Source organism: Chelonoidis abingdonii, chromosome 2 (assembly GCF_003597395.2).
Source record: "Chelonoidis abingdonii isolate Lonesome George chromosome 2, CheloAbing_2.0, whole genome shotgun sequence".
Taxonomy (NCBI): domain Eukaryota; kingdom Metazoa; phylum Chordata; order Testudines; family Testudinidae; genus Chelonoidis; species Chelonoidis abingdonii.
Window position 1 is genome coordinate 155,026,783 of NC_133770.1, and position 12,869 is coordinate 155,039,651.

General features: G+C 48.0%; 1 protein-coding gene across 1 annotated transcript in view; it reads left to right on the forward strand.

Annotated features, from left to right (window-relative positions):
* The window catches only part of ADD2 (adducin 2), a 31,158-nt gene extending 19,394 nt beyond the window's left edge, over positions 1–11,764 (forward strand). Inside the window, exons 10-14 of the mRNA XM_032771300.2 lie at positions 389–508; positions 1,257–1,346; positions 2,782–2,947; positions 3,329–3,457; positions 11,252–11,764. Of these exons, the coding sequence (XP_032627191.1) occupies positions 389–508; positions 1,257–1,346; positions 2,782–2,947; positions 3,329–3,457; positions 11,252–11,568 (822 nt within the window). The 3' untranslated portion in view covers positions 11,569–11,764. The remainder of the gene's footprint in view (positions 1–388; positions 509–1,256; positions 1,347–2,781; positions 2,948–3,328; positions 3,458–11,251) is intronic.
* Positions 11,765–12,869: the final 1,105 nt, after the last annotated feature.

Consider the following 12,869-nt stretch of genomic DNA (forward strand, 5'->3'; position numbering starts at 1 on the left):
TTCCTAAGCTAAATAGACATTTGCATAGGGATTTAACAATTGCTTACTAGACACAAACCAAGGCAAAACCCTAAAGCTGCGCACACCAGAATCCAGATCGATGGAACTGAACCCGAATGGGCTGAACCAAAACTATGAATGTCAGGGAAGGGGATGGGTTAGATCTGAATCCAAATTCAGATTCCTGAATTTTGCAGCTGACCCCTCTCTGTGTAAGGGATTTTACCCAGCACTGAATGTCTACGAAGTTTGGAACATCCAAAATTCTGTGATGGGTCAGAAACTCATAGGCTGGGCCCATGTGTCTCCTGGGTCTTAATGATACTGCAGTTCCAGGCTTGATGCATTTTCTTTGCTCTTTCCCTACCCTATCCTTGGTACGGGCCAGTGGATGAAGGCCGACGAGGTGGAAAAGACCAGCAGTGGGACCCCGATCCGAATTGAAAACCCCAACCAATTTGTGCCTCTCTACACAGACCCACAGGAAGTGCTGGAAATGAGGAACAAGGTGTGGCAGCTCTCAGATGTCTCTCTTGTCACCCCACTCTACGGCAGGTTTTAGTTTCCAGGTGGCTGAGAATCAGTAGATTCCTTTGAGACTCCAGTGACCTGACTTTCCTGCAGCTGGTGGGGGAGCAGATGAGCCACTTCCTTTTTACATTTTCTCTTCATTTTACATCAGCAAGTTTAGTGCTGGTGATGAGGTCCAGACTCGCCGCTTTCAAGTCCTCTCTTCACCACCAGAGCAGGTACCAGGGTAGTTCACCATATACCCCTTCCCCAGCGCTGCCTTGTAAACACAATTCAGCCCTGATCAGAATGAACCACCCGTAGGTCAGAGGGAAATTCACTCTGTGACCCATTCGGTGCCCAGCCTCCTGGCTGAGACAGAAGTTCCAAATAGTGCCAATGTCATGCTAAACCTTCCTGTGCTGTAGGAACAGGCCTGAGACATGCTGGCTTGTTTCAAGGACTGGGCATTGGATGGCATTCAGTCACTACTGAGCTAAACTGGATTCAGATGGGAGGCCAAGAAGAGAGAGATTCTAGGCTTGACTCTCTACTTCCTTGCTCTTTGTGTCATTGTTCATACTGGTGCAAAGAGCTTTTTATGCTCCCTTACCCCAGGTGTAAATGTCTCTCCAAGGCACAAATCAGTGGCAATTCAAGGCCCGCTCTATTACTGTGCCCCTAAGCCAGCTAGGTAGGCTTTTACTTCAGCTCTTTTTATTTATTGGCTGATTTTTCACCCACAGATTCGGGAGCAAAACCGCCAGGATGTGAAATCAGCAGGACCCCAGTCCCAGCTCTTAGCCAGCGTGATAGCAGAGAAGAGCAGAAGTCCGGTACTCTTATTAATGAAGGGGTTAACTTCACAGAGAACGTTATAGTGCAGTAAACATCCCTGCTCTTCTGCAGCTCTGCCAATCGAGGCAGCAGCCGTGTGTGGGTTAAGGGTGAATAGAATCACAGAATATCAGGGTTGGAAGGGACCTCAGGAGGTCATCTAGTCCAACCCCCTGCTCAAAGCAGGACCAATCCCCAACTAAATCATCCCAGCCAGGGCTTTGTCAAGCTNCCCAGCCAATGATTTAGTCAACATCTGCTCTGCCTTGATAGGATAATTCCTCCAGGTCATCTAGTCCAACCCCCTGCTCAAAGCAGGACCAATCCCCAACTAAATCATCCCAGCCAGGGCTTTGTCAAGCTGGGCCTTAAAAAATTCTAAGGATGGAAGATTCCACCACCTCCCTAGGGAACCCATTCCAGTGCTTCACCACCTTCCTAGTGAAACAGTATTTCCTAATATCCAACCTAGACCTCCCCTGACTGCAACTTGAGACCATTGCTCCTTGTTCTGTCATCTGCCACCACTGAGAACAGTCTAGATCCATCCTCTTTGGAACCCCCTGCAGGTAGTTGAAGGCTGCTATCAAATCCCCCCTCACTCTTCTCTTCTGCAGACTAAATAAGCCCAGTTTCCTCAGCCTCTCCTCATAAATCATGTGCCCTCTAATCATTTTTGTTGCCCTCCGCTGGACTCTCCAGTTTGTCCACATCTCTTCTGTAGTGGAGGGACCAAAACTGACCACACCTGGAGTATTGTGAGGGGAATAATCACTTCCCTTGATCAGCTGGCAATGCTCCTACTAATACAGTCCAATATGCCATAGACCTTCTTGGAAACGAGGGCACACTCCTGACTCATATCCAGCTTCTCGTTCACTGTAATCCCTAGGCCCTTTTCTGCAGAATAAGCACGCGGGCTCTAGCTGCGGAGCTCAGATCAAGGGAATCCTGATGGTGATGTGTTGGTGTTGAAGTGGGGGCCTCTCTCCCAGCTCAGAGTTGGAGTGGAGCTGCCCTCACCCCGATAAAACTACACTGTGCCCCAACTCCATGGATGGCAGTATCAAATGGAGACAGAGAGTAATGGATCCACTAGCCCAACCCCCCATAGTAGCCCCTAAGGTGTTTCTCCTACCCTGGAGCTGAGTTCATGCCCCACAGGGGTTATGTGCCTTTCCCATAACCTGCTCCCCTTGTGCATGGTGGAATCGCAGCAGTTCTGTTGCACACGGGGATTTGCTTCCTGCAGATCAGGATCGGCGTCCGTGAGAACGAACACTTAAACCATGGGCTGGGCTCCTAGAATACTGAGCCTCGGGTCCGTGACAAAAGATGGTCGCTAGCTTAAGTTAGATGGCCCAAAAAACCCACAAAACCTTATCCCCAGCCCTCATGCTGATGCTGCAATGTCATGTTTGCGGTTGGTTTCAGTCTGCGGAGAGTAACCTGGCTTCCAAAGCAGACACGGACACACAAGAAGTATCCCAGGAGGAGATACCAACTGAGCCAGAGCCCCCCAACCCATTCAGCCAGCTAACCGACCAAGAGTTGGAGGAGTACAAGAAAGAGGTGGAAAGAAAGAAACTGGGATTCGATGGTAAGTAACCGGAGGGAGCGGCCACGGCTTTGTTCGGTCATGTGAAGTGTGTGTGTGTGTGTTGAAGGGGGGTTAACTAGGGCACTGGCCAGGGAATCCTAGTTCTTGTCCTTGCTCTGCTTGGTTCAGGATAGAGTCCTTCCTCCCAGATCACTGTGAATCGAGCAGAACACGGACTTGCATCTGGCTCTCCCACATCCCTGTGTATGTACAGCGCTCCTAGAAAACCCTCCCTATGGAAACCGATATGTCTTCAAAACATTTGCACTTGGAGGAAATATGTTCCAATTAGCTGTACCCAGAAGACAGGCGAGGAGTGTGTCTTTTAGGATCCTGCCCCCCATTTTTTACATAGCACTTGGATGTCTTCTCTGCTCCTAGGTGAGAGAGACGCGAGCGTGGAGGAATCTCAGGCTTCTCCTGTGAAGTCCCCCTCTGCTTCCCCACAGCGAAGCCCCACAAAGTCTCCACCAAAGAGCCAACCCGAGTCTCCCGCGAAGTCCTCAGATGGTAAGCTGACCCTGCGCCCTAGGCGGTGGTTATGCTGGATGGTGGGAATTGGAGCATTTGGGGGTACAGCCTAGGGTGAATGCAGCAGTGTTCTTGCAGTCGCATCTTGAGATAAACCTGAGCCCTGCCACATGGGCAGCAAGGCATGGGCATACTGTAGGCTTGGAGGGGCATCTTCCACCAGTGGAAATATAATCCAGTTCTCCTTTTATTGTTAAAAGGAGAGTGGGCTATTATGGCCATAAGTTCTGCACCACCTTTGTCCCAACAAATTACACAGGAGGCCTTTGGAATGAAGATGTGTCTATTTCTTTATTATTTGCACCACAGGAATGCCCAAAGCCCTCCTCCAGAATAAGCTCTCCATTGTGTTAGGTGCTGCACAAACCCATAGAAAGACACAGCCCCCGTCCCAAAGAGTTGGCAGTGTAACTTGAAACGAGGTGCAACCAGTGAGCATAACAATATATATAGTAAGAAACTGCTAGCTATGGACCTGATCCAAACCCCATTGAAACGAATGGGAGTCTTTCTACTAATTCCAGTGGGCTTTGGGTCAGTCAAATGTGTGTGAATTGGTCCCAAGGGTTCCAGAACATTATATATATGGTATTATGTTGCCTCTGCTCTTACACTGAAATCCAAGGCAGGAGATAGATAATAGATATAGATATATGTCTATATAGAGAGATAGAAAGATATAGATATCTCCAGCCTTGGATTTCAATGTAAGAGGTGACATAATACCATCAGAGGGTATCAGATAGCTAAAATGAAAACACATCAGCATTGTGTTAATCAGTAGCTGGGCATAATGTGGGGAGAAAAAACGGTGTGAGTTATTAGCATGCTCCTCAGATCAGATGCATAGCTCTGAGACAATGAAGGTATCTGGCTGTCCTAGGCAAAGGCGTGACCTGGTCCATGAAGGTCAATGTGGTGGCATTACTCTTTTATTGTTCTCATTGTGTCACATTGTGTCTCATTGTGTTGGTTTATGTCTGTCCCCACAATTTCTTCCTTTCTCTTTCCATGTGTTGCTTTCACCAAAGGACTTACCTCTGATTCTGAATACTTGTCACTGTAGTAAGTATAGAGAGGCTGTTTTCTAAGCTCGCATACCATCACCTTGTGGGAGGTGGGATGCTTCTCACAGGGGAGATAGAGGGTGGGTGGGGAAATCTTCCAATACGTTCACAGCAGGGATGCAGCTCCATGGAAAAGCTTCCAAATGCGCTAGCTTTCAGTTCGCCCAGTATCAGTCTTTCGTTATACAGGAGACCAATAGGCACCAGTTTTCAAATGTTGGGCACTTTAACAGAACCTGCACATTCTGCATTTGGCTGTTCCGATCAGCACTTAGGCTGAGAGGCAGGATGGCCTATTGGACGAAGCACTAGACTGGCACTTAGAAGATCTGAGTTCTATTCAAGTCAATTCCCTACTCTATGCCTCGGTTTCCCCATTTGTAAAATGAGGATAATGCTACTGACATGCTTTGTAAAGCATTTTGAGATCTACTGTGGGAAAGTATTACATGAGAGCAAAGCATTATTTATTATTATTATCCCCATAAATTCTATCTGTCATTTCTCTAGAAACCCTCACCATTGTGTGTAAACACTGATACTTGAAAGTTCCAACTTTACCTGTCTGTGTGCTGAATTTGACCATCCAACTGTGTAATTTAGACCTCTATTAAGATGTCAATGCCTCTCACTTCAGAGGGATTTTTAAGAAAGGCTCCTTTCTTATAGGCTGTTTCAGAAGAGTTGCTCTGAATTTTTCCTTGCTCAAGATTTTGAGAAGGATTGGATTTTATGCCCCATTTTTATTTCCTGTCTCTCTTCCGCCCAAAGATAGTCCTGAACGTTGTAAAAAGAAGCCAGCTGTAGCCTCAGATCTTTGTAGAAAGAATCTCCCACCCTCAAAAGCAGCACATCAAGATCACAAAATCTGCTTAAGGGACAAAATTCTGCCCAGGAGGGCTTGACAGTTTTCTTCTCGCCCTGTTCACATAACTTCCACTGAGCTCAGTGGGTAGCGTGACCAGAAAGCAAGTGTGAAAAATCGGGACGGGGGCGAGGGGTAATAGGTGCCTATGTAAGACACAGCCCCAAATATCGAGACTGTCCCTATAAAATCGGGACATCTGGTCACCCTACCAGTGGGGGATCTGTACATGGGAGGAGAATGGAATATAGGATACAAGATCTGCTGGACAGATCTGAGAGCAGAGCTTTGTCCTAGCTTACTGATTTCAAAACACCAATGGTACGAGTTCAAATGGCCAGCATTAAAACTGGACAGCAAAGCTACTTACGCTTGCTATAAACAGCTTTTCTTGCAGTTCTTCTGTCTTTTCCCCATTGCTTCCCATTGTGCACATCACTTTCCGTTGTTGCATACACAATTTGTGCATTTAGTGTCCTAAAAGACAGCATGGGAAAAGGAAAGCTCTAAAATTTGATGAGGTTTCTGATGGTAAGTCATTATTTGGGTCGGGGCAGTAAAATGAAAAAAAAAATCAATGTTATAGATACTGGTAGGGATTGTTTCACCTAGCAGCTCCCTCTCTGCCATGCAGAAGACCAGAGTCTGGGCAGGTTTCAAGCCTCTACGCTGTGTGCATTTAAGGATATTACAGAGCTCAGGGTCAGGGGGTGATGCAGTGTTGCATTCTTCATGCCGCCTAATGTGAGAGTGTCTTACAGAGGCAAAGTTTTTTTTCAGAATATTTTTTTACTCTTTCTTTCCCCCCTACCAAAACAATTTGACAAAACTGACATCTCGTGAAATGTCTCGATGTTGCCAAATCTGCACTTTGCTGGGTGGTGGGGAGGGGGAGGGAGAAAGTTGGAGCTGAAAAATTTCACCCCGCTCTATTGAATGCACAGCCTGTCTGAAAGCTGAAGCTACTTTCTTTCTTCAGTCCTAGCCAGCTTACTATCCCTTTGCATTATTTCTTTATTTGAAAATGTGTGGCTGAATTCTTACTCTAGTACTTTCTCAGGACTCGGCACTGTGTTTCTCTTGCCAAAGTACTTCTCACACCAGCCACCTGACTGACATACCTTTGCGTAGTGATGGGTGTTACTGTTTTAAGTAAGCAAAAATCTAATGGCTTGGTGCAGTCAAAATTACAGATGGACTGTGGTCTGCTTCAGATTTTGGATCTTTTGGACCAATCTCCTGTGATGGGAGGGACAGAAGTAAGGGTTTGTCTATGCAAGTATGAATGTAGAGTGCGCTAGCCTGTGGCACACTAAGTTGTGACATGGACTCGACTACCACGCACTAAAAGTTCGGTGGTGCGTTTCGCGGAATGTCAAAGTGCACTCCAGAACCTGGCATGCACGGTAGTTGGGTTCGCGTGGTGACTTAGTCCACAGCCGTGCACTGTACATTCAGATAACCCTGGCCTGCCATGCACTAAGGATATGTCTACACTTTGACCTGGGAGTTTGAGGAGATATACTCACCTCACCTCTCATCAAGCTAACACAGTGGTGTGAGTGGAGGGGCATCCTGGTGTCTTGGATGGCGTTGGGGGGCTGTGGAAGACTGTACTAGTGACTGGGATGTGGGCAGTCTGGCCTGGTAGGCAGCACGGTGTTCAGGAACCAGAGATCAGTAGGCAAGTCCGAAGTCAGAGCCAAAAGTCAGACAGGAAACGGGAAGTAAAGCCGCAGATCAGTGCCTAGGGTTGGAGCCAGAGCAGTCAGAAACCAGAGCAACTGGGTTCAGGGACTGGAATGAGACCAAGTGCAGGAGCCGGGAACAGAGCAGGATCAAAGTCAGGAACCGAGGACAAAGTCAGGAGCCAAGTAGCGGACAGCAGGGTCTGTAGCAGCAGCAAGCCAGGATCCACCTAGTTGCACAGACAGCTTCCTGTGTCTCTTTCTGGCTTCAATAGCATACCCTAGTGGTCCCTAACCTTTTTTGTCTGGCAGGCGCCAGATGATGAGCCACCATGGACCATGGCCGGCAGATGAGCATCCACCAAAATGCCGAGAAATGGCAACGTCAATAGGTGTCACCGCCGACAAGTAGCATCATCCAGAGGCATCACCGCCGAAATGCTGCCGAAAATTGGTGGCAGTTCGATGGCGACACCTCTGGATGACGCTGCTTGTCGGTGGCATTTCAGCGGATGCTCGTCCACCAGGCAGTCTGCGGGCACACTTATATGCCCCGGCTGGCGCCATGGCACCCTGAGGCACCACATTGGGGACCACTGGTGTATCCAGTCCAATCATGAACTCTAGAGCGTCTCCAATTGGGTCCCTGTGGCTGGTGCACTTAGTAGAGTGTTACACCTTCGGGCTCCCAATTCCCCAGTCATGGCTAGAGTTGTCAGGTGGTGGTGTGAATGCAGCAGTGACTGAGAGCCCACAGGTTCAAGATCCCAGGATACTCACAGACAGATATGTACTCAGGGTGCCTCGTTGCAGCTGCAGTCTATTTTTAGTGCACGGGCTTGCTCAGAGCTAGCAAAGGTATGTCTCTTTGAGGATCCACACCCCAGCTTGAAAGGTAGATGTATCCTGGATCTCTGTGTAGAGAAGCCCTAATGTTTTTTAAACTGTATTGCGTCTTGAGGGTCACCTTCAGTCTCACTGAGTTGCACTTAGTCACAGGAACAGCCCCAGCAGAAACGGCGCTACACACTAAGTACCACTCTGCGCTTGCCAGGATTGGCTCTAAGTCAAGGAGCATTGGGTAGAGGTGCAGGCAGGCTTGGAGTCAAGCAAAGAGCCAGGCCTTATAAATGAGGGCAGCCAACATTGGAGGTTGACTGCCTGATTCCAAATGTTCTCTGTACTGCAGGCTCTGAAAAGAAAGCTTCCTCCTCCGTGCCATTTTCTTTCTATCCCAAATCCTTATGGAATCATGGTGGGGATGCCTGCACAAAATGTATTCACTGTCTGAATTAACAAGGTTAATGTGTCCTTACAGTCAGCCTCTGCAGGGGTTGGAGGGAGGAGATCAAGCTTTCACCATACCAAATATTATACATATTTTGATGCTAGCTCTATCCCAGTGAAAAACCAGCAGCCTGGCAAATACCAAAGCAGTCATATCACTTTTTTGAACGTCTCTCATATTTGCCTACGGCAGTGGTTCCCAAACTTTAACAACCCGTGAACAGCTTTCACTAAAATGTGAAATCTCGTGAACCCCCCCTAAAAATGAATATTTCCAGGGATTTTAGTTTAAATCTCCTCAGTGTGATGCTAACATCCACTCACCTCCCACTGAAGCAAAACAGCACTCCAGAGAAAATGACATAGTATCGAATTACTGAGGCACCTGAATGCTGCTACAGTGACTACTACTTGGTTCCAGCTGGTTTGGTGCACAAACACCTTTTCTTCCAACACCAGGGCCATCCCTAGGAGAGTGCCCTGCTAGGGACAAACTAGCCTGGACCACTCCTCACATACAGCATGGCTCCTGCTCACTCTCCCCCTTATGCCACCCAACTTCCTGTCTGCCAAAGACAGGGATCCAAGCTGCCACCCGCGTACCTGGGGTCCCAGCTGCCTCCCTGCCCACGATGGGGCTCAGGCAGCTGGCTCCCGTTGGCCGGTATCTGGGCTGCTGACTCCGCACTCCCTGGGGCTTGAGTTGCTGGCCCCCGCTGATTGCTGGGGCTCAGGCTGCCAGCCCCAAATGCCCGGCCCCATGCTGCATGGGGCTCAGGCTGCCGGCGCCTCCGCTGACCAGGGCTCAGCTGCCCACTCAGGGCTCCAAGGGCTCAGGCTGTCTGCTCTGCAACTGGGTCACACCTGCTGCCTCCCATGCCTGGGGTCCTCTGTCCGCTATATACGAAATTTTTCTAGTGAACTCCCTGTAACACTGTGTGAACCCCCAGGGGTTTGGGAACCCCAGTTTGGGAACCACTGGCCTACGGGGAAGGGGTGAAAGGTAGTTTGTTGGCAAAACAGCCAGGGAGCAATATATTCATAATGAATATGTGCAAAGGGAACAGCTGCTCCACTACGTATATTGCATGGGCTTTACACAAGCTGTGACAAGTATCAACCAAGAGTGCGGTCTAGCAATTAGAGCAGGGGATCCATGGGTTCTATTCCTCATTCTGCTTCTTACTCACTGCATGACCTTGGGCAAGTTGCCTAAATGATCCATGCCTCAGTTTCCCCATCTGTAAAATGGAGATCATATTGCATGCCTCACAAGGGTGTTGGGTGGCTCAGCACCTCTTTGTAAAGCCCTTTCGGATCCTTAGTTGAAAGGTACTATGGAAGTCTGGTGTGTTAGTTATAATTATCTTAGATTTCTTTATTGGATTTACTAACGAGACAAGGGGGAAAAAAGAGAGGGAGAGGAGAAGGAAGAGGAAAAGAGAAGAGAGGCATGCATGCAATTGTTTAATTCCTTCTTCCCAGAACAGAGCTTCCTGCGTTCATTGTCAAAGAGGGTCATTCATTGACACTAGTTGCAAAAGAAGCCCTTTGCAAAACACCACCCTCTTGTCTGTGTTTGTGGGCTCAGAAGGAAAAACGCATAAGTGAGCAAATGGAAAACCCAAGTGCCTAGGTACCCTTAGCACTGTTTAAATGTACAGGTCACTTAGCAGACAGGTTTCCAGGAGTTCTAACCATCCTCAGCCATCTGCTCCTGTTGGGCACCGTGTTTGCTTAGCAATAACCCCTTCTTCTCTGGATTTCCATAGACGGTTTTTGCAACCCCTTTTTCCCAGGGAGGAAGTTGAGAGACTTCTGGTTTTAAACCTAGGCCAGATTTATGTATAAAACGTAGACTGACCTAATTACCTTGCTCAGGGGCTCTGAACAATTTTGCACCCAGAACGCTGTAATTAGATTGACCTAACCTCTGGTGTAGACATGAGTAGGTTAATGGAAGGATTCTTCCGTCAGCCTCTCAGAGAGAGAACCTCTTCCACTGCTGTAGGAAGTGTCTTCACCACGGTGCTACAGTGGCGTAGCTTCAGCAGCATCGCTCTGCCACTGCAGCGGTTACCGTGTAGACATACTTTTAGTTCCGACTTCTAGCTCTGTCTCCATTCAACGAGGAAAAATGAAACCGTGGAGGCAATATGAAGCACAAGCTCTTTCCCCGGGTCTAGGAGATGTGGATCAGAGGATCCTTCCCGGACATACTGTCTCAACCCATCAGTGTCCCGTTTTCTCCCCATCACAGCGAGACTGCTCTGGCTTCTGTTGAAATCAAGGGCCAATTTCCCATTCACTGGGAGCATGATAAGGTCTAGTCTGTGTAAATATCTTAGGCCTGATTCCCCACTGCCCTGCACCTCCTGTGCAAAGTGGATGAAACACATCACCAACTTCAGATCACGCCCACTTTGTAGAGATGTATAAATCTCCAAGGTGCACGGCACAGGAGAGCCAGACCCAATGGACTTACAATGGTGTTAGAGAGAAGGGAATCAGACCACGACAATTTCCTTTCAGCGTTGGCCAAATTCTGCTTCTATTTAAACTAGTGTCAAGCTAGAGTGTCCTCACTGAAGTCAGTGATGGAATGATTATAGTAAGACCACGGGGCTAGCTCTAGGTAAGCTGGAAAATGCTCATTCCTTATTAGCCTGCAGTCTTCCAGTCGAAACCACTTCTTCAATATTCCGCTGACTCTTATCTTCAGCAACCCTAAAGCAATCAGCTGTTCTGCCTGGATGGCAAAGCCAGGCGATCCGGCCCTGTAGCCGCACAAAGTAGCAGCCCTTCTAGTGAGGTTGGGGACCCTGCCTCCATAAATCCTCATGTCTTGTGTCTTTCTTTTGTGAAGGTGCTAAGAAGACGGACACCAGCCAAGTCCTTGCTGATCCCACTGCTGCTGGAGAGAAGACGCAGCCAGCAGCGGTGGTCGTGAATGGGAAAGATGACGACCAAACTGCAGAAGACACCCTAAGCAAAGGAATGAGCCAGACAACCACAGCCACAGATGCCGACCCAGATGCCCCTAAGGACAAAACTGAGTCAATTACTAGTGGGCCTGTGTCCCCAGAAGGCTCGCCATCCAAATCTCCCTCCAAGAAGAAAAAGAAATTCCGGACCCCATCCTTCCTGAAAAAGGGCAAAAAGAAGGAGAAGGCTGAATCTTGATTCCTCTCCAGGCCTTCTCCTCCTGCTGCTTCCTTCCTTCTCCCCAACCCACCAAGGTCACCAGAGCAGTAGAGGAAGCTGATAGCCAATAGCTGCCTCTCCTAGAATGGTTTGTGCTGAGATAGAACCAGAGTTTGAGGGTCCTGGAATGACTCCTGTGTAATACGTGTGGCTGAGACAACATCTAGACTTTGGGGAAAATGAGGTGAATTTTCTGGGTACTCATGGCGCGAAACATATCGTTCCGTGTTAAACTGGTTTTTGAAGAAGTAAGCAAGCTTAGGAATGATTGTGGTCCTTATTTTCTGCTCAAGGGGGCTAGTCACTAATTTCACAAGCTGTAAAAGTGGTTCTCTGTACCAGTTCCTCCTTGTCACAGCACTAATGCTCCAAACCATTTATCTCCTGTGGGTGGAGGTTTTTCCACATGCTGCTACCTTTACAGCCCATGTGGCCACCTTTTAGAAATAATTTGGTGCAAGAACAGACCCTCATGAAAGAGGAGGGGACATTGACAATGATTGATTCCCTTTTTCCAGTTCTGCAGTGGAATTCTGGCTAATTACCTTGTTGCAATTTGCCATATAATCTCAAATGAGACGATCCAATTTTATCACAGTCCAAAGGTGAGGATTGCTGTCCTAGAAGGAAGGGTCAGGCTGTGGACCCATGACCTTTTGCTTCCTTGGTGACTACCTTACACGTAGGCCAACAAGCCATTTTCAAGTTCCTTTCTAGCCAGAATGGTGACACCAAGTTATCTAACGATCCATTTGCTGAAGTAGTGAAGCCTCTTGGAAATGACTGTTGTGTCTTTGTCGGTGGGGAAGTACGCAAATCCGTCCATCACAATAACACACAAGATAACGTGTCCCACTATAAATATAGTGGTAAGAGTGGGGAAGGAAAAAAGCCTCCAGGAACTCTCTATGTTAAGTTTAAGAAGCAAGAAAATTTCAGTCACTAAGTGCTATTTTGTTAGTTTGGAATAAATGCACGCTGACGATATCACTCCTGTAATAATCACTACAGAATGAAAAGCCTATAGAAAATGTGACTTCACCCCCACTTGCTGCGCTACTAATTAATTGCACTTAGATGAGGCTGTGATGCAGATACGAGACCTGTTAGCACTTTTCATTGTGTTCAGCTTCCGCTGGCTCAGCACATGCCATTCTGGACTGGCAGCGAAGAGGGGTTGTGAGTGCATTCCCTCTTTCCCACCCACACCCTCCCACCAACCCCAACTCCAGAGTGAAAATGAAACACGAGTTCACACCTGTGACGTGTTATTGCCAACT